Raw genomic sequence first — 25,161 nt, 5'->3', positions numbered from 1 at the left:
AATGTGGACTGTGCTTGGGCTGTCTGCTGTTAGCGTGCAACCTGGAAGAGACATCGTCGCCGGTAAACGACTGAATCTTTTCTTCTGTTTCGGAAGACGAGTGCGGTGGCTCGTAGGAGCATCCGTTCGGCTAAACGTGCATGTTGGATGTCTAATGTCTCCTCCAACACGTCCGAAACTCCATACTACTGATCTGGAAGCGTATCCGCAAGATAGCGGATAAGTTTGTTCCTGATGTCTCACCGGTCCTTCACCTCACTGGTACTCTTGCGGTGGACCCGTTGCAGTTCGCAACAGAATTGGGTTCCCACTTTTCGTCTGTTAGCTGAAGTTCTCATCTCCCTCATTCCTTCCTTCATCGTAATCCTCTTCTTGAATCTCGTCCTTTGGATTTCTGTACCCATCTCAACCTTCCCTATAACGATCCCTTCTCTCTCTCTCTCTCTGATCTCCAGTCTGCCCTGGCTCTCTGCGGTTCTACGGTGGCAGGCTCCGATGGCATTCATTATGAGATGCTCAGACATCTCCCTCCGTGCTCGTCTCAGTATTTACTAAGTCTTTAATCGGGTCTGGGAGTCTTCGTCAGTCCCTGAGGACTGGCTCGATGCTGTTGTCCTCCCTGTTCGGAAACCAGGGTCTCTCAGGTCATCCCCCAAGGATTTCCGCCCTATTTCCCTCATGAGTTGCCTGCAAACTCTTTGAACGTATGGTTAACGTTCGTCTGATGTGGTTCTTAGAGCACTATTACATCCTTTCCCCTTCTCAATTTGGTTCTCGCAAATGCCATAGCACAACAGATGTCCTGGTGAACTTGAAGGTCTATATCCGTACTGCTTTTGCCGCGAAGACCTCCGTTGTTGCCGTCCACTTTGTCCTGGAAAAGGGTTATGACACTACATGGCGGTATCATATTCTGTCCAACTTCATTCTTTTGGCCATCGTGCGAATCTCCCTCTCTTCCTCCAAAGTGTCCTCTCGTCGTTCCTTTCGAGTGAGGCTCGTTACCACTCTCTGCCCCTTTTCAACAATATGAGGGTGTACCCCAACGTAGTGTTCTGAACACTTATTCTTTTTTTGTTGCTCTCAATGATGGTCTTTCCTCCATTCTGGCATCATATCCGCTCTCTCTGTAGACGATCTTACCATTTGCCGTCAGGGTGATGATTCGCCTCTCCTTCAATGGCTGCTTCAACTTGCGATTGGTGCCTTGTCTTGGACCACCGATCATGGCTTCAAGTTCTCTGCGTCTAAGACTTGTGCTATGACTTTTACTCGGAAGCGTGTCATTCTTCGTCCCTCTGTCTCTTTATGGACATCCCCTTGTGTACAAGGATTCCGCTAAGCTTCTGGGGTTAATCTTTGACACTAGTTTGTCTTGGTCAGCTGATATCTCTTACCTCCGCGCTGAATTCTCTATGGCTCTATCCCTCTTCAAGGTTTTCTCCCATACTTCTTGTGGGGGGCGTATAGGCATACGCTCCTCTCTCTCTCTCTCTCTCTCTCTCTCTCTCTCTCTCTCTCTCTCTCTCTCTCTCTCTCTCTCTCTCTCTCTTCTCTCTCTCTCTCTCCTCTCTCTCTCTCTCTCTCTCTCTCTCTCTCTCTCTCTCTCTCTCTCTCTCTCTCTCTCTCTCTCTCTCTCTCTCTCTCTCTCTCTCTCTCTCTCTCTCTCTCTCTCTCTCCTCTCTCTCTCTCTCTCTCTCTCTCTCTCTCTCTCTCTCTCTCTCTCTCTCTCTCTCTCTCTCTCTCTCTCTCTCTCTCTCTCTCTCTCTCTCTCTCTCTCTCTCTCTCTCTCTCTCTCTCTCTCTCTCTCTCTCTCTCTCCTCTCTCTCTCCTCTCTCTCTCCTCTCTCTCTCTCCTCTCTCTCTCTCTCTCTCTCTCTCTCTCTCTCTCTCTCTCTCTCTCTCTCTCTCTCTCTCTCTCTCTCTCTCTCTCTCTCTCTCTCTCTCTCTCTCTCTCTCTCTCTCTCTCTCTCTCTCTCTCTCTCTCTCTCTCTCTCTCTCTCTCTCTCTCTCTCTCTCTCTCTCTCTCTCTCTCTCTCTCTCTCTCTCTCTCTGTCTCTCTCTCTCTCTCTCTCTCTCTCTCTCTCTCTCTCTCTCTCTCTCTCTCTCTCTCTCTCTCTCTCTCTCTCTCTCTCTCTCTCTCTCTCTCTCTCTCTCTCTCTCTCTCTCTCTCTCTCTCTCTCTCTCTCTCTCTCTCTCTCTCTCTCTCTCTCTCTCTCTCTCTCTCTCTCTCTCTCTCTCTCTCTCTCTCTCTCTCTCTCTCTGTCTCTCTCTCTCTCTCTCTCTCTCTCTCTCTCTCTGTCTCTCTCTCTCTCTCTGTCTCTCTCTCTCTCTCTCTCTCTCTCTCTCTCTCTCTCTCTCTCTCTCTCTCTCTCTCTCTCTCTCTCTCTCTCTCTCTCTCTCTCTCTCTCTCTCTCTCTCTCTCTCTCTCTCTCTCTCTCTCTCTCTCTCTCTCTCTCTCTCTCTCTCTCTCTCTCTCTCTCTCTCTCTCTCTCTCTCTCTCTCTCTCTCTCTCTCTCTCTCTCTCTCTCTCTCTCTCTCTCTCTCTCTCTCTCTCTCTCTCTCTCTCTCTCTCTCTCTCTCTCTCTCTCTCTCTCTCTCTCTCTCTCTCTCTCTCTCTCTCTCTCTCTCTCTCTCTCTCTCTCTCTCTCTCTCTCTCTCTCTCTCTCTCTCTCTCTCTCTCTCTCTCTCTCTCTCTCTCTCTCTCTCTCTCTCTCTCTCTCTCTCTCTCTCTCTCTCTCTCTCTCTCTCTCTCTCTCTCTCTCTCTCTCTCTCTCTCTCTCTCTCTCTCTCTCTCTCTCTCTCTCTCTCTCTCTCTCTCTCTCTCTCTCTCTCTCTCTCTCTCTCTCTCTCTCTCTCTCTCTCTCTCTCTCTCTCTCTCTCTCTCTCTCTCTCTCTCTCTCTCTCTCTCTCTCTCTCTCTCTCTCTCTCTCTCTCTCTCTCTCTCTCTCTCTCTCTCTCTCTCTCTCTCTCTCTCTCTCTCTCTCTCTCTCTCTCTCTCTCTCTCTCTCTCTCTCTCTCTCTCTCTCTCTCTCTCTCTCTCTCTCTCTCTCTCTCTCTCTCTCTCTCTCTCTCTCTCTCTCTCTCTCTCTCTCTCTCTCTCTCTCTCTCTCTCTCTCTCTCTCTCTCTCTCTCTCTCTCTCTCTCTCTCTCTCTCTCTCTCTCTCTCTCTCTCTCTCTCCCATTCCTCACTCGTCCTGTCTAAACTCGATTATGGCTGCCCTGCATACTCGTCCGCTTCTCCTTCTACTCTTCGCCGTCTTGATGCTTTGCACCATGCTGGGTTGCACCTCAGCTCTGGGGCCTTTCATTCGACTCGCGCTCTCAGCTTGTATGTTGACACTGGTTTCCTATCTGTCCAGGACCGCCGTGATCGCTACTGTCTTTGCTATCTGGCTCAGTCCCTGCAACATCCTTCCTCTCTCCTGTCGTGCTTTGATTTTTATCCCTCCTGTAGTTCCCGTTCCTCGTCACCACCTCCCTCTTTGTGTCCGGCTATCTTGCTTACAGGTCTCTCTCCATTCGTCTTTCTCATATTTCCCCTCGTATTGTTCCTTCCTTGCCCCATGGAGGGTCCCCCTTCCAAAGTTTTGTACATCCTTGACCCGCACTACTGAAGCTTTTACTCCTCCTACGGTTCTGAAACGCCTTTTTTCTTGAGCACTTTTCTTCATACTCCGGCTCCATTTCCATATTCACCGATGGGTCTAAGTCCGCGGACGGTGTGAGCTACTCCATTGTTTTTCCTGACCACACTTGTTGCCTCTCTTCAGAGGCTAGCATCTTCACAGCAGTGTTTTATGCTGTACTCCATGCTCTCCGTCTCCTGCTCGTTGTCAATCTTCTTTTGTGATTGTAGTTGAGTCTCGTAGTGCCCTCATGGCTCTCGGGTCCTTTAATCCTGTCCATCCCGTAGTTATCGAGATTCAACATTGGCTATTTCTTATCTATAGTAAATTTCAATCCGTCGAGTTTGGCCGAGTTCCCAGCCATGTTGGCGTTTCTTTAAATGTGTGTGCAGATGCTGCTGCTGGAGAGGCTATCCGCTCGTCCCGTTTCCCGTAAAGGTATTTTTTTTTCGACTTATCCGGTTATTCAATTCTCCATCCATGCCCGTTTCAGGGTTGTTGGTCTTCTGTTGTTGGTAACAATCTGCATACTCTTAAGCGTTGTGTCCCCGTGGCCTTCCTCCTGCCACTATAACCGGTGGTGGGAAATGGCTCTAGCACGGTTGTCTTGGCCATACTCGCTTAACTCAGTCACTTAATGGAGCGCCGCCCAGCTCCTCCTTGTTCAAATTGCATTGTCCCTCTTACTGTCGTGCATATCCTTGTTGTATGTCCTGACTTCCAGGATGAGCGTGTCTCTTGCTTTCCGACCGCCCCTTTCGGTCACTTGCCCCTGAATAGAATTCTTAGCGAATCGGATACTTTTGATATTGTTCGCCTTATGCGTTTCTGTTCTTGTATTGGCATCCGTGGTGATATTTAGCACCCTCTGATTATTCCGCACATTTGACGGTGCTACATAGCCTTCCCGGTTTGGTGCCTTCTTTTGATAATTACTTACAGCACCAGGGCTCCTATTATTATTTTTGGCTACAGCCAACCATTAAAAACTAGTTCTGAGGACTGGCCCTTAAGGGCCAATAAGGGCTTGGCACTTATCTACTACCAATCATCTTCTAGAACTTCCTAAAAGGTACATGAAATTCTTGTAGATTCGAGTCAGCTCTACCCAGCTAGCCGAAGGGACAAGGCTTCTTTGTAGTTGGAGACCAAAACAGACCTGGTCCACAGCGAGCGATGTTTACAGAAACTGATAATTATGTCCAAACCTGTCCCCTTCTAAGATACAGGGAGTGACACTGGACCCGCCTGGGATGGTGAGGAACCGGCGAGAGGGGGGGGAAGAGGGGAAATTGAGTGGGGGATGATGTGGGGAGGGGGGGACATAGTCACCGAGAGGATCAAGCGAGCAGGATCACGCTTCGGTCAACCTAGTGAGCCCTTGACTTTAGACAAATGGTGAAGTGGGATAAGGAAGGAATCAGCCGTTACACTGTCATCTTCTCTATACTCCGTCACCCTGCCATTATGTGGTGCTGGCTGTCTTCTCTATACTACATCACTCTTAAACACCTTCTGGACTCCTTGCTGGAGCCTGTGCTCCTGCTAGGTGATTTCAATTGTCATCATTCCCTTTTGGGTGATGTTCTGACAAACACCCGGAGTCGCCTTCTTGAGCCATTTATCTTTTCTTCCCTGTCTCTTCTGAATTCTGGTGAGCCCACGCATTTTGGCTCTCGGACTCGCACCCTTTCTTGTCTTGATCTTTCTTTTTGCTCGTCGTCTCTCTACTTAGATTTCATGTGGCAGGTTCTTGATGACCTCCATGGCAGTGACCATTTCCCCATCCTTGTTACCTTTTTCTCTTTTCACCCTCCCTCTCTCCTTCCCTAGGTGGCAGTTTGCTAAAGCGGACTGGAACCTATTTACCATCAGTGCTGCTCGCTCTGACCTCTCTCATCTGCCTCTCCCTCGCTCTCTCCTCGTTTTTCATGACACCATCTTCGACGCTGCCCTCCGTTCTATTCCTTGCTCTTCCTCTCGGGGACAGTGGAAGTGCGTTCCTTGGTGGAATGCCGACTGTGCATGGGCTGTCCTCTGTAAGCGTGTAGCCTGAAAGAGACACCGCCGCCGGCAGACGGCAAATTCTTTTCTCTTGTTTCGGAGGGCAAGTGCGGTGGCCCGTAGGGCCATCTGTACGGCTAAACGTGAATGTTGGGGGGTCTTATGTCTCCACCATTACATCCCAACTCCTCTGCAGTAGATCTGGAAGTGTATCCAGAAGGTAGCGGGTAAGTTTGTTCCCGATGTCTCGCCGGTCCTTCACCTCCGTTGTACTCTTGTGGCGGACCTGTTGCAGGTCGCTACCGAACTGGGTTTCCACTTTTCTTCTGTTAGCTCTTGTTTTCATCTTCCCCAATTTTTCCTTCTTCGTAAAAATGTCCTTGAATCTCGTCCCTTAGATTTCTGCACTCATTTTCGACTTCCCTTTAACAATCCTTTTTTTCTCTCTCTCTCTGAACTTCGGTCTGCCCTGGCCCTCTACAGTTCTACGGCGACGGGCTCCAATAGTGTTCATTGAGATGCTTCGCCATCTCCCTCCGTGCACGTCTCAGTATTTACTGAGTCTGTATAATCGGATCTGGGAGTCGTCGTCAGTCCTTGAGGACTGGTTCGATGCCGTTGTCCTTCCTGTTCGCAAACCAGGGTCTCTGGGAACATCCCCTAAGGACTTTCTCCTATTGCCCTCACAAGTTGTCTGCAAACTCCTTGAATGTATGTTACTGTCCGTCTGATTTGGTTCTTAGAACACCATCACCACCTCTTCCCTTCTCAATTTGGTCTCCGCAAGTGCCACAGCACAACAGATGTTATGGTGAACTTGGAGGTCTATATTTGTATTGCTTCTGCTGCGAAGACCTCCGTTGTTGCTTTCGTTTTTGACCTGGAAAAGGCTTACGATACCACTTGGCAATATCATATTCTATCCCAACTTCATACTTTTGGTCTTCGTGGTCATATCTCTACCTTTCTCCAAAGCTTCCTATCTCGTCGTTCCTTTCGGGTGAGGCTTGGTATCGCACGCTCTGCCTCTTTTTGGCAATACGAAGGTGTGCCCCAGGGTAGTGTTCTGAGCACTACTTTTTCTGGTTGTCCTCAATGGTCTTCTTTCCTCTCCTCTCTTCCTTCTGGCGTCTTCTCCGCTCTCTGTCGACGATCTTACCCTTTGCTGTCAGGGTGATGATTCGCCTCTCCTTCAATGCCGGATTCAACTTGAGATTGATATAGTGTCGTCATGGGCCACCGATCATTGCTACAGGTTCTCTACGTCTAAGACTTCTGCTATGACTTTTACTAGGAAGTGTGTCATTCTTCGTCTATCTTTGTCGCTTTATGGTCACCCCGTTGTGTACAAGGATTCCGCTAAGCTTTTGGGGTTGATTTTTGACACTCATTTGACTTGGTTGCCCCATATCTCGTACCTCTTGGTGAATGCTCTAAGGCCCTACCCTCCTTCGGGTATTGTCCCATGTCAATGGGACATCCATGAAGGATGTCGGTCATTGCAACATCCTTCCTCTCGCCTCTGTCGTGTTTTAACTTTTGCCCCTCCTGCGGTTCCAGTTCCTCTTCACCACCTCCCTCTTTCTATCCGGTTATCTCGCTTACAGGATTCTCTTTCAGTTCGTATTTCTAATATTTCTCCTCATGTTGTTCATTCTTTGCCCTCTTGGAGAGTCCTCCTTCCGCAGTTTTGTAAAACCTTAACCCGTATCACCAAAGCTTTTACCCCTCCTACTGTTCTAAAACGCCTTTTCCTTGAGTACTTTTCTTCTCATTCCCGCTCCGTTTCCATCTCCAGCGATGGGTCTAAGTCTGACGACGGTGAAGGCTACTGTTGTTTTTCCTGATTGCACTTATGTGTCACTTACCTCCGGAGACTAGCATCTTTACAGCAGAACTTTATGCTATTCTCTCTGCTCTTCGTCTCCTGCTTTCTCGTTGTCAATCTTCCTTTGTAATTGTTGTTGACTCCCGTAGTGCCTTCATGGCTCTCATGTCCATTAATCCAGTTTATCCAGTGGTTGTCGAGATCCAGCATTGGCTGTTTCTTATTCACAGTAAATTTAAGTCGGTTGAGTTTTGCTGGGTTCCCAACCATATTGGTGTCTCTTTAAATGAGCGTGTGGATGCTGCCACCAGGGAAGCTGTCCACTCTTGTCCCATCTCTCGAAAAGGTTTCCCTTATTCCGACTTTTACCCGGTTATCCATTCCTCCGTCCTTACCCATTGGCAGGCTTGTTGGTCTTCTGTTACTGATAACAAACTACGTATTCTTAAGAGTTGTGTGTCCTCGTGGCCGTCCTCCTACCACCGTAACCGGCGATGGGAAACGACTCTGGCGAGGTTGCGTATTGGCCATACTCACTTAACTCATGGTCACTCTTACGGTCGTACATATTATTGTTGAATGTCCTGACTTCCAGGACGAGCATGTGTTTTGTTTCCGACCATTCCCTGCGGCCGCTTGTCCCTCGATAGAATTCTTGGTTACTCGGATACTTTTGATATCTTTCCTTTTATGCGTTTCTGTTCTCGTATTGGCATCCTTGGTGATATTTAGCGCCCTCTGATTATCCCGCACATTTGATGGTGCTGCATAGCCTTCCCAGTTTCGTGCCTTCTTTTGATAATTACTTGTACTCCGTCACCCTTCCTTTACATGGTTCTGGTTGATATTTCACATAAATCGCATCTTTTCATTAGGTGACAGATGTTATTGAATTGTGCTATTGTTTGTTTCAGGTGTTTGTGGGAGACTCGTACCAACAGCTTGGCTCCTCCGGAGGGACAGTCAGCGCCCTGGATAAGGTTACCCACACTCACAAGTTTTTCCTCCACCAGTCTTTCAGGTTCGGACCGGAGGTGTCTTATGTGGCACAATGTACTCTGGAAGCTCTCCATGGAGTTCCCCATCGGACTGTCGTCGGAGCAAAAATAAAGGACTCGTTTGTCCATGCTCCAAATCCTCGACTTTTTGACCCAAGCTCAAAACTCAAAAGGGCTTATATAGCCAAGTCAAATGTGGAACTTTATAAAATAGCCACGGAGATGTGTGAGGATACAAGGTACTTAGCAGCATCCATGACATTTGCTGGTGGGCTGAGTAAATATGGATATGACGATGTTATGGATATATTTAATTTATATCAAATTCAGGAGGGACTTGCCACAAGAGAATCGGCAAATATTCAGAACCCATTAGTGGCTAAGTTCGAAACAGTAGCCGAACTTAAGGAATATGCTGAATCTAACGATGACGACGAGCTATTTTCCAAAATTGAGATGTTCAATTACAGTGGGAGTAGCACACCCTATCACGTGACTCTGCTTACTCAGAGGTGCAGCAACACAGAGGCGTCCGTAGCAGACATTACCTTCAGTACAGTTCACATGGCCAAGGGCCTAGAATGGGACTGGGTTATATTGACAGGAGACTTTATTGACAATAACATTATCTTGATTACAAATATTGATGAAGAGTTGAGGCTGGCGTATGTGTCTGTGACGCGAGCCAGGAAGTTTTTCACCATCAACAAAGCAGTTCTCTATGCCCTCCTATTCGCCCATGACGAGCTGGACGTGTTAGTAGCGAGGAAAAGCGTCGAGGAGAGCGTTGTGTGTCTGTGGTGCCGCACCCTGGTCACCCCCGCGTCCTCCCCGCTCATAATTAAGGTACCTTCGCAATCATTTTATTTAAAACTCCTGTCATAATTTTGGTTCAAAAGTTATGTATATTAAATTAAATGGTAATTTTGTGTAATATATATAATTGTCGGCCTTGAAAATAATATATGACAGATCATATTAATTATATTGGGGAAAGTTGTCACATTCATGAATATACTTAATTTTGTACATAATTTTTAGGCACTGTCATACTACATATGTCATAGTGGTAACCGGTTTCCTGGAGGATATATGTGCAATGGGTGTGCAACAAATGAAATATTCGAAGCCGCCATCAGGTGAGAAGCAAGTTGTTGGGGGTGCTGAGAGTTGTTGGGGGTGCTGAGAGTTGTTGGGGGGTGCTGAGAGTTGTTGGGGGGGGGTGCTGAGAGTTGTTGGGGGTGCTGAGAGTTGTTGGGGGTGCTGGGAGTTGTTGGGGGTGCTGAGAGTTGTTGGGGGTGCTGAGAGTTGTTGGGGGGGTGCTGAGAGTTGTTGGGGGGGTGCTGAGAGTTGTTGGGGGGGTGCTGAGAGTTGTTGGGGGGGGTGCTGAGAGTTGTTGGGGGGGTGCTGAGAGTTGTTGGGGGGTGCTGAGAGTTGTTGGGGGGTGCTGAGAGTTGTTGGGGGTGCTGAGAGTTGTTGGGGGTGCTGAGAGTTGTTGGGGGTGCTGAGAGTTGTTGGGGGGGGGGGTGCTGAGAGTTGTTGGGGGGGGGGGTGCTGAGAGTTGTTGGGGGGGGGTGCTGAGAGTTGTTGGGGGGGGTGCTGAGAGTTGTTGGGGGGGTGCTGAGAGTTGTTGGGGGGGTGCTGAGAGTTGTTGGGGGGGTGCTGAGAGTTGTTGGGGGGGTGCTGAGAGTTGTTGGGGGGGTGCTGAGAGTTGTTGGGGGGGTGCTGAGAGTTGTTGGGGGGGTGCTGAGAGTTGTTGGGGGGGTGCTGAGAGTTGTTGGGGGGTGCTGAGAGTTGTTGGGGGGGTGCTGAGAGTTGTTGGGGGGTGCTGAGAGTTGTTGGGGGGGTGCTGAGAGTTGTTGGGGGGGTGCTGAGAGTTGTTGGGGGGTGCTGAGAGTTGTTGGGGGGTGCTGAGAGTTGTTGGGGGGGTGCTGAGAGTTGTTGGGGGGGTGGTGAGAGTTGTTGGGGGGGTGCTGAGAGTTGTTGGGGGGTGCTGAGAGTTGTTGGGGGGTGCTGAGAGTTGTTGGGGGGTGCTGAGAGTTGTTGGGGGTGCTGGGAGTTGTTGGGGGGGGGTGCTGAGAGTTGTTGGGGGTGCTGAGAGTTGTTGGGGGGTGCTCAGAGTTGTTGGGGGGGGGTGCTGAGAGTTGTTGGGGGGGGTGCTGAGAGTTGTTGGGGGGTGCTGAGAGTTGTTGGGGGTGCTGAGAGTTGTTGGGGGGTGCTGAGAGTTGTTGGGGGGGGGGTGCTGAGAGTTGTTGGGGGGGGGTGCTGAGAGTTGTTGGGGGGGTGCTGAGAGTTGTTGGGGGGTGCTGAGAGTTGTTGGGGGGGTGCTGAGAGTTGTTGGGGGGGTGCTGAGAGTTGTTGGGGGGGTGCTGAGAGTTGTTGGGGGGGTGCTGAGAGTTGTTGGGGGTGCTGAGAGTTGCACCCCCCAACTATCACTAGCACTATCGAGTTGCACTATCTCGCTCCATCCCTCCTCATTTCTACCAATAAGAACAAAACATTTATTTTAGTATTTTAATTAATTTATTTTTTCTGTTGAAAATCTTATATTTCAATTCAAGAATATTATATTTCAGAACGCATAGATCGATAGATTGTGAAATGGAAGTCTTTGCTCGAGCCTCCCGCTTAAGGTTGATCACAGGGAAGCAGCACGAATCAGCCCGCTACAACTACAACGCAACGAACAGGGTAATAATTTGTTACAAAGATCAGCAGACAATTACCTGACCTTCAAAGCTCAGTAGACTAATTCCTGGCCTACCAAGCTTAGTAGACCACTTATATCTGACGTTCAAATCTAAGGTAGCTAACACGTGACCTGCAAAGATTAGCAAACTAATACCTAGTAGACTAACACCTAACCCTGAAACCTCAGTAAACTAATACCCGACCTTCAAAGATTAGTAGACTAACACCTAACCTTCAAAACTTAGTAGCCTAAAACCTTACCTGCTAAGCTGAGAAGACTAAGACGACCTTCAAAACACAATAGGCTAACACCTGACCTTCAAAGCGTAGTAGACTAATACCTGACGTTCAAAGATCAAAAGATTAATAAGTGATCCATAGTTCAGTACACTGATACGTGACCTTCAAAGCTAAATAAACTAATACCTGCCCTTCAAAACTCAGTTGACTAAAGTCTACCCTTCAAAGCACAGCAGACTAATACATTTTTAGATTTTTTTTCAGTGATATTCCTGCATGGGGCTCTAAGCCTCTGGCTGGCCCACTAAGTGTTACTTGTTTTTGTTTGTTTTACATAGGTGGAGTATGAGTATTTATGACTCGTATGTTAGTTTCGATAAGATTATGCACTATATCTTTAACAACTTTTTCTGCTCTGTTGATTATTTGTTGATATCTTATTAGGTTTGTTACTGTGCACTGTGTTAAATAATGTAACAGTGGTCTGTCGGGCATTTTTCCTCAGTGCTAACATTTCCTATCATCTTCTGGAACCTTTAAGCCTATTTCAAAAGCACATGGGTATCCAAGTGTGATGTGATGAAAGTGTACTTCTGTTGTTCTACTGCTCCCTTTTATCAAATTAAGTTGTTCGTAAATGGTTGAATTCTTGTACTAACCCGCAGATCCTAATGTTGCAACTGCTGTGTTGTGGTCACTGTACGTCTTCTGCATTGCTCTATTTCAAATTTCTGTAAACTCTAATTATGTGATAGATTCAGTGGTATGTTAATGTCTACATTTTGTCTCTTAGTTCCAGGTTTGCAGCTTCGTCTACAATGTCATTCCCTATTATTCCCACATGACTTCGCACCCAGTTGATAAGTATCTGACGGCCTTGACGTTTGAGTCTTTGCATTAATGATATGATATTTATGGTCAGATGGCTGTTGTCACGTATCGGTTCTTGTTGCATGGTTTCAATGGCAGTTCACGAATCCGTATGTATGATAACATGTCGGTGTTCAGCAAGAGCATGTTCCAAAGCCTATTGAATGGCTAGCATCTCTGTAAAGTTGAACACCCATTTGAGTCTCTCCAACTAACTACAGAATTTCCTGCCTTAACTGCTGCTCCGGTTTCTTGTCCCTGCTGGTCTACTGATCCATCTGTGAAGTATGTGGTGATATCAGATGCAAAATTTGCTACTATATTCATCTATGCAAAGCTGCATAGCAGATCAGGATTAATGTTTTTTTTTTCCTTCAAGAACCATAATCCTGGTCTGCTGGCAGCAATTCCCAAAAGGTTTTCATAACCAAGTCTGCATGTATTTCGTCGACACCACTCTGACTGTATTTGTTGTATCGAATGTATTGGTGGTGTTTATTGCACAATGGGTCCACATGTTGCTATTCGAAGCTCTTCTGTCCCCACGTTAGTGCTCCAGTGATTCTTATCTTTATCTTTAGGTGAACTGATTCTTGGTCTAGTCACTATCTTGGTCAGCATGCAGGCAGCAATCCCTTTTACCCTATTTCAATCGATGTTAGTATAGTTTCTAGTCTTAAGTTCAGTATTTTTGTCCATCTGGGAGCCGATGTTATGACTAGCATTGCACCATTTTAAATAACCTCGATCTTTGCCCACTGGTCAGGAGAAAGAGTGAGTAAAGCAGGCGCTGCATAATCAACCAGGGAACGAACTCTGTGTATGTAAAACATTCTTAATATTTTGAGTCCTGCTCCGAGACGGGGCCCTGTGATTTGTTCTCAGTATATTCAGTAATGATTTTTGCTCTCTCCTTCAGATATTGAATTTGCTTGCTGAATGTCATTTTAAAATCAATCCACACTCAAAGATATTGATATTGTCATCCACTGAAGGTTAATGTAGTGAATGCGTAGATGCCTGTCTGGAGTGTTGCGACCTAGACTCATTGCCTTTGAGTTCTGTGTAAATATTTTTAGCCATAAAACGTTGCATTCAGATGTTACTTTATCTAACGTTCCTTTGTTTTTTTAAAGCACATTTGTTGTTCTGCACTTCAAAAAAAATAGTACAAGACCTCTGACGATTATTGCTATATCAGCATAGGTGATCTTTAGCTGATCTGATAGCTGATCTATATCTGATCTGATCTATTGGGAGCCGGTCGGCCGAGTGGACAGCACGCTGTACTTGTGATCCTGTGGTCCCGGGTTCGATCCCAGGCGCCGGCGAGAAACAATGGGCAGAGTTTCTTTCACACAATGCCCCTGTTACCTAGCAGTAAAATTGGTACCTAGGTGTTAGTCAGCTGTCACGGGCTGCTTCCTAGGGGAGACCTGGTTGAGGACCGGGCCGCGGGGACACTGATAGCCCCGAAATCCTCTCAAGATAACCTCAAGATAGCTTGGCAATTTAACCCTCCTCTGCAAATGTCATGGTAACTAGGTTTACCATAGGGATGTAAAAAAGACTAGGACTGACTCCTCCTCCTCCTTGTTGAGTCCCATTCTTATTCAAGTGGTAGTCTGACACTTGACCTTGCAGCTTTACTCTGGCATCCCTGTGACTTACGTAATCTTGAATCCATGTTAGCATGTTTCCCTTTATAACTTTTTCAACTAAGGTGTGTAAAATTGCTTGCAGGCTTGCAAGTTCAAACGCTTTTGCTAGAACCGGATCCGAGTTAACTGTTCCTAGTAATGTTGCTATGCATTTGGCAGTACCTACCTACCTACCTCTTCTGAAGTCAAATATGTGCTTATGCAGATGTCCAGTCTTCGACATTTGCCTATTTAAGGCTATCAGTTCTGCAGTTTCATTTATGCATGATGGTTATGAAATGGGTCTAAATGCCAGATTCTCTCGGCTTTTGATTCTGAATGATGTCTGCTTCTTTCAAACAGGTTGGTAGTTTGCGTTGCTCCCAAGATGCATTGATAACGTCTAATATTCCATTTTCTCCATCAGGACCTGCATGTGCGTTCAATGAGTATGTAATGTTACCAGCACCTGATGCAGTATTCTTACCATCTTCTTTGGCTCTGATTAGGTCTTGTTTGGTAAAGGGACAGTGTTATGACAATGCTTAACCAGATCAGATTGGATATGCTGTGGTCATACCAATAATTGTTAATGACATGTATTGCAATTTTACTCGGCTGCAATATTTAAATTTATTTACATAGTTAACTCAGAAGTATTTAACACATGAGAGGAGATTCAGGACTTGGTTAAATTTCATGGTTTGTGAACTTTAACTTTTGAGAGAAGATTCCTGACTTCTTTTCAGTTATTGTTGAACTCTTACTTTTGAAGACGAAATAATTTACTTTGTCATTTGCCAGTCATTGAGGAAACTAATTTCAGTAGAGAGTTTCTAGATTCTGTCATATTTTCCGTCATTGTGGACTGGAACGAGAACGGCGCTCCCTCTATATTCGAAGAAAACAAATAACGAAACATCTCAAACGCTGCACTCTATCCCAGTAACGACGAGGAAGACTATCTATGGAAGTAGAAATAATCGAGCTGAAGCCGAGAGAATCATATAAAATGAGAGAGGCAAAGGGAGCAAAAGGCCATAAGTGAAATAGAGAGGAACCCGAAATGCATTTTCTCGTATATAAAAACAAAAACAAAAATTACATCCAGCATTGGGCCCTTGTACAAGGTTGATGGATTTTTCACATATGACAACAAACAAATGAGTGAAATACTGAGGCGTCAGTACGATTCTGTTTTCAGTAAACCCCTGACCACATCGAAGATCGATGATCCAAATGAATTCTTCATGAATTTGACGCCAACATCGAACCACATCAGATGTCACCCTAACCCCACTAGAATTTGAAGTAGCTATAGACAGCATGCCAATGCTGTCTGCATTGTCTGCACACAGCATGCTATTGCTATCTGCATTCTCTGCACACAGCATGCCAATGCTATCTGCACTAGACTCGCTCAGGAATTCTATATTCATAAAGAAGTGAATAACATCACTTTCACAGGCCCTAAACATCTTTGGAGATGGAGCCTAGACACTGGCGTCATCTGACATATTTAAAACAACGGAGATCGCGCCACTTCACAAAGGTAGTAAAGCAGATGCAAAAAGTATAGACCTCACATATAAAAATCTTTGAAAGTGTGCTAAGAAGTAAGATTACAAATCGCATGGAAACACAACTACATAACTCTGGCATCCTTGGTGATATTTAGCGCCAATTATTGATTGATTGATTGATTATTATTGACTATTCTGATTGTTCCACACATTTGATGGTGCTACATAGCCTTCCCGGTTTGGTGCCTTCTTTTGATAATTACTTACTTACATAATCCTGGACAACACTGGTTTAGAACAGGGTGCTCCTGCCTTTCTCAGTTGCTAAATCACTATGACATGGCCTTAGGTTCCATGGAAGACAAGCAAAACGCAGATGTAATATAAACAGACTTTGGTAAAGTTTTCGACAAATGTGGCCATGGTGTTATTGCGCACAAAATTGTGTGCAAAAGGAATTTCTGGCAAAGTAGGGAGATGGATCTTCAATTTCAGAACGAAAAGAACCCAAGTGTAATAGTCAACAGAGTAAACCAGATTATCGGCTATGAAAAGCTGTCCCCCAAGGTACCGTACTTGCTCCGGTACGGACATAAACAAGGATAGACATTGCAGCACTGTATCTTCGTGGGAATCTCCCTCTCTTCCTCCAAAGCTTCCTCTCTCATCGTTCCTTTCGAGTGAGGCTTGGTACCACACTCCCTGCCCCTTTTAGGCAATATGAGGGTGTACCCCAAGGTAGTGTTCTGAGCACTACTCTTTTTCTAGTTACCCTCGATGGTCTTCTTTCCCCCGTCCTTCTGGCGTCTTCTCTGCTCTCTATGTCGAAGATCTTATCCTTTGCTGTTGGGGTGATGATTCGCCTCTCCTTCAATGGCGGCTTCAACTTGCGATTGATGCCCCCTCCCCGCTCAGCTCGTTGTCGCCGTCTGGGGGCTTAGTGGGCGGCTGCCGGAGTGTGATGCTCCTTGGGACAGTCCTCTGTCCTTTTCTAGCCTTGTGCTCCTGCTGCCGTCCTCACCAATTCTGCATGGGCATCTTTTCCTTTTCCTTCTGTTTCGTTTTTCTCCCCCCTCTTCTCCTATCTGCTTGCCGTTTCCTGCCGACCTTTTGCTCGTTCTGGTTCTTCCCTTGGACTTCTTCTACTTTGACGCCCGGGTGCTTGAGGAGGCATACTCTTGCACCCGTAGAACTGCAGTACCCGACGTCGAGAGCGAGGGGAACCTTTTATTGTCAATCCCCACTTCGTCACTGAACCCGATCTCGACGGACTGTCGGTTTCTTAAGGTGGCGTTTGTGGGGCGTATACTCACGACGCACCCCTAGGAGGCCCCGACAAGATCGGCGATAGCTTCTTGTTGGGTGTCCTGCCTCTGATTGTGGCTCCATGGTGGGTGTGGGGGCACATTCGTGAGTGAATTCGTAATTTCGTCAAGATGATAACCCCTGTTTCGGCTGCTTCTGGCTTACCTTTTCAGGCTCGTGGGGTGGGCGACCAAGCCCCCGAGTCGGTCCGTATTGGAAGACCGGGCTCTGTAGCCTCCGCTGCATTGGGCCCCGACCTTGCTCCTCCTTTGGCCTCTCTGACTCCTTCCCCTGGCTCCCCTCCCTCCTCTGTGGTTGGGTCGAGCCCCAAGCCCCCAGTGGTGACTACCTCGTCCCCTGGCGCGGCTCCTTCTCTAGTTGTTACTACTGCGCCTTTTAACCCCTCTCTCTCTGGGGGTTCTCACCGCCGTTCTCGTCACGGCCGCCCTCGCTCGATTCCTTCCAGTTCTGCTACCTATCAAGCCTTGTTTGGTCCCGCTTCGTGGGCCAAATATTTTGATCTCCTCCCTCTTGATTCTGCGCCTCCTGACGATTTCTCCCTTCATCGACATCTCGTTGATTCCGTGGATGCCTCCATTACTTTTAACCCCACTCGTCTCGGTACGCGTGTCGTTGCTGCTCCTTCTCAGGATGCTGCTTCCCGCTTGGCTGCCTTATCCTGCCTTGGCGAGACCCCCGTTCGGGTCTCGAAGAACGTCCAGTTGAATGCCAGTGTTGGCACTATTTTGCTCCCGCCCCATGTTGCGACCGGTGTTCGGGACCTACGCGACTGCCACGACGATATTCGACATATCCTCGCTGCCCAGGGCCATTCTATTCTCCAGGTGGACACGTTTACTCGTCCCCCTCGTGGTAGTCGCCGTCAACCTCTCCGGGTTGTGAAGATTACCTTTGATGGTAGGACCCTTCCACCCTCTGTCATTCTTGCTGGTGCCAGGTGCTCTGTCCAGGAGTACATTCCTTCTCCTCGGCTCTGCAACAAGTGCTGGAGGTTTGGGCATGGTGCCCTCCGCTGCTCCGGGACTGTCTCTCTCTGTCCTTTGTGTGGTGGCGAAGGTCACTCTAAGTCGGAGTGCGCTTCTCCCCAGGCTCGTTGCCTCAACTGCGGTGAGGCCCATCCTACCTTCTCCCGTGCGTGTGTCCATTACAAGCTTGAGGCAGCCGTCCTCAACTTGAAGCACCGGGAGCGTTTATCTTTTCCTGAGGCGAGGCGCCAGGTTCGCCGGCTCCCGCCTTATGCTAATATCTCTTATGCTCGCGTGTTGCGCTCTTCCTCTCCTCGTCCTTCCCGCCTTCCTCAGACTCACAACCGTTTCCAGGCCTTGGACACTGATGCGCCCACTGCCCCCTCCTCTGTCCCTTTGGGTTCTCTCCCGAAGGATCCTCCTCCTGGTCCTCTGTCTGGGGTTCCCCTTCCTTCTACCCGGTCTGTCGTGTCTTCTGTGTCTCCTTCCTCGTCCCCCTCCGATCCTCCTTCCCATCCTCTTCCTCCATCTATCGGCTCTCCCCGCCGCCTGTCGGTGCGGGCGGATGTCCATCGCTCTCCTAACGGCCGTCGTGTGTGCTCTCGTTCGGCTTCTCCTGTTGAGACACTGGAATCCGTTGCCCGGTACGTAGTTGCTGGGACACCGGTCTCTTTAAGTCAGAAGCGTAAGCCTGGCTCCTCTCCTTCCTCTTCCCCGGCGGGTAAGAAGGCTTCGCTTTCTTCCTCAGCTCCTCCTTCTGGCTCTGTTGCTCCTTCCACTCCCGTTTCAGTGCTTGCGCCCCCTGTTCCTGCTATGGAGGTTTCTTTGGCCCCTGCTTCCCTTTCGGTTGCTGCTCTTGCTGGGGTGCGCTCCTCTCTTTCTACTCCCCCTCTTCCTGCTGCTGTCCTTGACTGCTCCTCTCCGTTGTCTCCTCCTCCTCCTCCTCCTCCTCCTCCTCCTCCTCCTCCTCCGGACCCTGCCCGCCCACCTCTGATCTGTTCTCCCGTTTCCTTCCCTCCGTCTTTGCTCAGTTTACCCATGCCCCCTAACCCTGACTTTGCTGACCCTGATCCCGACCCTGATATTCTTTAACGTGCTCTGTTGGTCTTTCGCCTTTGTTTCTTCCTTGTTCTCTGTTTTTGTCCTTTCTCTTCTCGTCGTTGTCCATTCTTCAATGGAACGTTCGAGGTTATTACGCCAATTTCCTCGAACTCCAACTTCTGGTTTCGCGGTTTTCGCCCCTTTGTGTCTGTCTCCAGGAGCCGATGCTTGGTGCTCGTCCTGGTCGTTTTCGTGGCTATTCCTTTCTCTCCCCCCCCCCCAGCCATTGCTGGGGCTTCTAATTCTTCTGCTCTCTTGATTCGGGCTGATGTTCCCTTTGTTCCTTTACTTTTTCCTTCGCCTCTCCATTGTTCTGCTGCTCGTGTCTTTGTGGGGAAATGGTACACAGTTTGTTCCATTTATCTCCCCCCGAGTGTCCCGCTCTCTCTTCCTGATTTGAAACACCTCCTAGACTCCTTGCCGGAGCCTGTGCTCCTGCTGGGCTGACTTCAATTGTCGTCATTCTCTTTGGGGTGACGTTCTGACGAATACCCGGGGTCGCCTCCTTGAGCCGTTTCTCCTCTCTTCTTCCCTGTCTCTTCTGAATTCTGGTGAGCCCACTCATTTGGACTCTCGAACTCGCACCCTTTCTTGTCTTGATCTTTCTCTCTGCTCTTCTTCTCTTTACTTAGATTTCACATGGCAGGTTCTTGATGACCTCCATGGAAGTGATCATTTCCCCATCCTTGTTTCCTTTTTCTCTTTTCGCCCTTCCCTCTCTTTCCCTAGGTGGCAGTTTGCTAAGGCGGACTGGACCCTGTTTTCCCTCAGTGCTACTCTCTCTGACCTCTCCCTTCTGCCCCTCTCTCGCGCTCTCCTCCTTTTTCATGACACTGTCTTCGACGCTGCCCTCCGCTCTATTCCTCGCTCTTCCTCTCGGGGTCCACGGAAGTGCGTTCCCTGGTGGAATGCGGACTGTGCTCGGGCTGTCCGCTGTAAGCGTGCAGCCTGGAAGAAGCACCGCCGTAGGCAGACGACCGATTCTTTTCTTTTCTTTCGGAAAGCGAGTGCGGTGGCCCGTAGGGCCATCCGTACGGCTAAACGTGAATGTTGGGCATCTTATGTCTCGACAATTACGTCCGAAACCCCTCTGGCCCAGATCTGGAAGCGTATCCGCAAGATAGCGGGTAAGTTCGTTCCCGATGTTTCACCGGTCCTTCACCTCCATGATACTCTTGTGGCGGACCCGTTGCAGGTCGCTTCCGAACTGGGTTCCCACTTTTCTTCTGTTAGCTCTGGTCTTCATCTTCCCCAATCTTTCCTTCTTCGTAAACCTGTCCTTGAGTCTCGTCCTTTAGATTTCTGCACTCATCTTCAGCTTCCCTATAATGATCCCTTCTCTCTCTCTGAACTTCGTTCTGCCCTGGCCCTCTGCGGTTCTACGGCGGCGGGCTCCGATGGTATTCATTATGAGATGCTTCGCCATCTCCCTCCGAGCACGTCTCAGTATTTACTGAGTCTGTATAATCGGATCTGGGAGTCGTCGTCAGTCCCTGAGGACTGGCTCGATGCCGTTGTCCTCCCTGTTCGCAAACCAGGGTCTCTGGGTACTTCCCCTAAGGACTTTCGCCCTATTGCTCTCACAAGTTGTGTCTGCAAACTCTTTGAACGTATGGTTAACGTTCGTCTGATGTGGTTCCTGGAACACCATCACCTCCTCTCCCCTTCTCAATTTGGTTTCCGCAAGTGTCCGCAGCACGACAGATGTCCTGGTGAACTTGGAGGTCTATATACGTTACTGCTTTTGCTGCGAAGACCTCCGTTGTTGCCGTCCTTTTTGACCTAGAAAAGGCTTACGACACCACTTGGCGTTATCATATCCTATCTCAACTTCATTCTTTTGGCCTTCGTGGTCATCTCCCTCTCTTTCTCCGCAGCTTCCTCTCTCGTCGTTCCTTTCGGGTGCGCCTTGGTACCGCTCTCTCTCCCCCTTTTCAGCAATACGAAGGTGTGCCCCAGGGTAGTGTTCTGAGCACTACTCTTTTTCTGGTTGCCCTCAATGGTCTTCTTTCCTCTCTTCCTTCTGGTGTCTTCTCCGCTCTCTATGTCGATGATCTTACCCTTTGTTGTCAGGGTGATGATTCGCCTCTCCTTCAACGCCGGCTTCAACTTGCGATTGATGCCGTGTCGTCTTGGGCCACAGGTCATGGCTTCAAGTTCTCTACTTCTAAGACTTGTGCCATGACTTTTACGCGGAAACGGGTTGTTCTTCGTCCCTCTTTGTCACTTTATGGTCATCCCCTTGAATACAAAGATTCCGCGAAGCTTTTGGGGTTATTCCTTGACACTCGTTTGTCTTGGTCTCCCCATATCTCTTACCTCCGTGTTGAGTGCTCTAAGTCCCTTACCCTCCTTCGGGTCTTGTCCCATACTTCTTCGGGGGCAGATAGGCGCACTCTCCTTGCTTTACATTCCTCTCTCGTCCTGTCTAAGCTCGATTATGGTTGCCCTGCTTACTCGTCTGCTTCTCCTTCTACTCTTCGCCGTCTTGATGCTTTGCACCATACTGGGTTGCGCCTCAGTTCTGGTGCCTTTCGTTCGACTCCCGTCCTTAGCTTGTATGTTGACACTGGCTTCCTGTCTCTCCAGGACCGCCGTGATCGCTACTGTCTTCGCTATCTTGCGCGGTCCTTGCAACATCCTTCCTCTCGTCTCTGTCGTGCTTTAACTTTTACCCCTCCTGCGGTTCCTGTTCCTCTTCACCACCTCCCTCTTTCTGTCCGGTTATCTCGCCTGCAGGATTCTCTTTCCGTTCGTATTTCTGATGTTTCTCCTCGTGTTGTTCCTTCTTTGCCCCCGTGGAGGGTCCCTCTTCCGCGGTTTTGTACATCCTTGACTCGTATCACTAAAGCTTTTACCCCTCCTACAGTTCTAAAACGCCTTTTCCTCGAGCACTTTTCTTCTCACTCCCGCTCCGTTTCTGTCTTCACCGATGGGTCTAAGTCAGCGGACGGTGTTGGCTACTCTGTTGTTTTTCCTGATCGCACTTATATGTGTCGCTTGCCTCCGGAGACTAGCATCTTTACAGCGGAACTTTATGCTATTCTCTATGCTCTTCGTCTCCTGCTTTCTCGTTGTCAGTCTTCCTTTGTGGTTGTTGTTGACTCTCGTAGTGCCCTCATGGCTCTCGGGTGCTTTAATCCAGTTCATCCTGGTAGTTGTCGAGATCCAGCATTGGCTGTTTCTCGTTCACAGTAAATTTAAGTCGGTTGAGTTTTGTTGGGTTCCCAGCCATATTGGCGTGTCTTTAAATGAGCGTGCGGATGCTGCCGCTAAGGAAGCTGTCCGCTCTTGTCCCATCTCTCGTAAAGGCATTCCGTATTCCGACTTTTACCCGGTTATCCATTCCTCAGTCCTTACCCGTTGGCAGGCTTCTTGGTTGTCTGTTACTGGTAACAAGCTACGTACTCTTAAATGTTGTGTTTCCTCGTGGCCGTCCTCCTTCCACCGTAACCGGCGGTGGGAAACAGCTCTAGCGAGGTTGCGTATTGGCCATACTCGCTTAACCCATGGTCACTTGATGGAGCGCCGCCCTGCTCCTTATTGTCCTAGTTGCATTGTCCCTCTTACGGTCGTGCATGTCCTTCTTGAATGTCCTGACTTCCAGGACGAGCGTGTGTCTTGCTTTCCGGCCGCCCCTCGCGGTCACCTGTCCCTCGATAGAATTCTTGGTGACTCGGATACTTTTGATATCGTTCGCCTTATGCGTTTTTGTTCTCGTATTGGCATCCTTGGTGATATTTAGCGCCCTCTGATTATTTTGCGTATTTGATGGTGCTACATAGCCTTCCCGGTTTGGTGCCTTCTTTTGATAATTACTTACTTACTTGCGATTGATGCCATGTCGTCATGGGCCACCGATCATGGCTTCAAATTCTCTACATCTAAGTCATGTGCTATGACTTACTCGGAAGCGTGTTGATCTTCATCCCTCTTTGTTGCTTTATAGTCATCCCCATGTGTACGAGGATTCCGCTTAGCCTTTGGGGTTAATCTATGACACTCGTTTGTATTGGTTGCCCCCATATCTCTTACCTCAGAGTTGAATGCTCTCAGGCTCTAACTCTCCTTAAGGTTTTATCCCATATTTCTTGGGGGAGTGGATAGGCGCACGCCCCTCATTACGTTCCACTCTCGTCCTGTCTAAGCTCGATTATGGTTGCCCTGCTTGCTCGTCTGCTTCTCCCTCTACTCTTCGCCGTCTTGATCTTTTGCACCATACTGGGTTGCACCTCAGCTCTGGTGCCTTTCGTTCGACTCCCGCCCTCAGCTTGCATGTTGACACTGGCTTCCATTCTCTACAGGACCGCCGTGATCGCTACTATATCCGCTATCTTGCGCGGTTCTTGCTATCTTGTGCGGTCCTTACTATCTTGTGCAGTCCTAGCAACATCCTTCCACTCGCCTCTGTTTTGCTTTGACTTTTACCCCTCTTGTAGTTCATGTTCCTCTTCACCGCCTCCCTCTTTCTGTCCAGTTATCTCACTTACAGGATTCTTTTTCAGTTCGTATCTAATATTTCTCCTCGTATTGTTTTTTCCTTGCCCCCTTGGATTCCCACCCACCCCCACCTCCCAAATTTTGTACATCCTTGACCCACAACGCTAAAGCTTTTACCCCTCCTACGGTTCTGAAACCCCTTTTTCTTGTGCACTTTTCTTCACACTCCTGCTCCGTTTCCACCTTCACTGATGGGTCTAAGCCTGCGGACGGTTTAGGCTACTGTTGTTTTTCCTGACCGCACTTGTCACCTTCTTCCGGAGACTAGCATGATCAAAACAGAACTTTATGCTACTCTCTGTGCACTTCGTCTCCTGATTTCTCATTGCCAATCCTACTTTGTGGTTGTAGTTGACTCACGTAGTGCCCTCATGGCTCTAGGGTCCTTTAAACCAGTCCATCCAGTGGTCGTTGAGATACAACATTGGCTGTTTCTTATCTCTAGTAAATTTAAATCCGTAGAGTTTTGCTGGGTTCTTAGCCATATTGGTATTTCTTTTATTGAGCATGCGGATGCTGCTGCATGAGAAGCAATCCGCTCTTGTCCCATCTCCCATAAAGGTATTCCTTATTCTGACTTTTACCTGGTTATTCATTCCTCCATCCTTGCCTGTTGGCAGGATTGTTGGTCTTCTGTTGTTGGTAATAAACTGCGTACTCTTAAGTGTAGTGTGTCCCCGTTGCCTTCCTCCCAGCACCGTAACCGCTGGTGGGAAACAGCTCTGGCAAGGTTGCATATTGGCCATACATACTTAACTCATGGTCATTTAATGGTGCGCCACCCTGCTCATTGTCCAAATAGCATTGTCCCTCATACAGTCGTGCATATTCTTGTTGAATGTCCTGACTTCCTGGACGAGCGTGTGTCTTGCTTTCCGGCCGTCCCTCCCGGTCACTTGTCCCTCGATAGAATTCTTGGTAAATTGGATACTTTTGACATCATTCACCTTATGAGTTTCTGTTCTCGAATTGGCATCCTTGGAAATATTTAGCGCCCTCTGATTATTCTGCAAATTTGATGGTGCTTCATAGCCTTACCTGTTTGGTGCCGTATTTTGATTATTACATACTTACCAGACTGTTGTTGGTAGTCAGTATGTCCAATTCGCGTTGTTTGTCCTCTTGTGCTCCGTCTTGTCTCATTGTGTTTCTTGTGCAACTCTACTCACCTAGTTGTGCTTGTGGGGTTTGAGCTTTGGCTCTTTGGTCTCACCTCTCAACTGTCAATCAACTGGTATACATATTCCTGAGCCTTTTAGGCTCTATCAAATCTTCATTTGAAACTGTGTACGGAGTCAGCTTCCACCACATCACTGCCTAATGACACTGAAAAAAATCTGTCTCTGTGGCTCGTATGGGTATTAAGTTTCCACCTGTGTCCCCTTGTTCGTGTTTCACCCATGCTGAGGAGTTCTCTTTGTCCACCCTGTCAATTCCCCTGAGAATTTTGCAGGTGGTTATCATGTTGCCCCTTACTCTTCTGTTTTCCAGGGATGTGAGGTTCAGCTCACATTTAGCCTTTCCTCGTAGCTCATACCTCTCTGTTCCGGGATCAGTCTGGTGGCATACATCTGAATCTCCTTTAACTTTGTCTTGTGTTTAAGTAGGTATGGTCTCCAGGCTGGAGCTGCATACTCGAGGATTGGATATATGTGGTATACAAGGTCCTGAAAAATTCCTTACACATTTCTAAACTTGTGTTGGCCAGTCTAGCATATGCCGCTGATATCCTTTTGATGTGGGCCTCTGGGGACAGGTTCAGTGTGATATCAACCTCCGTATCTTTCTCTCTATTTGACTCTTGCTGGATATCACCTCCCAGATGGTACATTGTATTCAGCCTTCGG

At 48.2% G+C, this 25,161-nt stretch overlaps 1 protein-coding gene across 1 annotated transcript in view; it reads left to right on the top strand.

The window, feature by feature from the left end:
• Window positions 1-25,161, top strand: part of LOC138373266 (F-box DNA helicase 1-like) — a 51,783-nt gene that overhangs the window by 12,158 nt on the left and 14,464 nt on the right. Inside the window, exons 3-5 of the mRNA XM_069339308.1 lie at window positions 8,336-9,304; window positions 9,500-9,597; window positions 11,035-11,149. Of these exons, the coding sequence (XP_069195409.1) occupies window positions 8,336-9,304; window positions 9,500-9,597; window positions 11,035-11,149 (1,182 nt within the window). The remainder of the gene's footprint in view (window positions 1-8,335; window positions 9,305-9,499; window positions 9,598-11,034; window positions 11,150-25,161) is intronic.

The sequence above is a fragment of the Procambarus clarkii genome, chromosome 41, assembly GCF_040958095.1.
Source record: "Procambarus clarkii isolate CNS0578487 chromosome 41, FALCON_Pclarkii_2.0, whole genome shotgun sequence".
Lineage (NCBI taxonomy): Eukaryota > Metazoa > Arthropoda > Malacostraca > Decapoda > Cambaridae > Procambarus > Procambarus clarkii.
The sequence above is the reverse complement of the archived record's forward strand: the minus strand, read 5'-3'. Positions and strand labels throughout refer to the sequence as shown.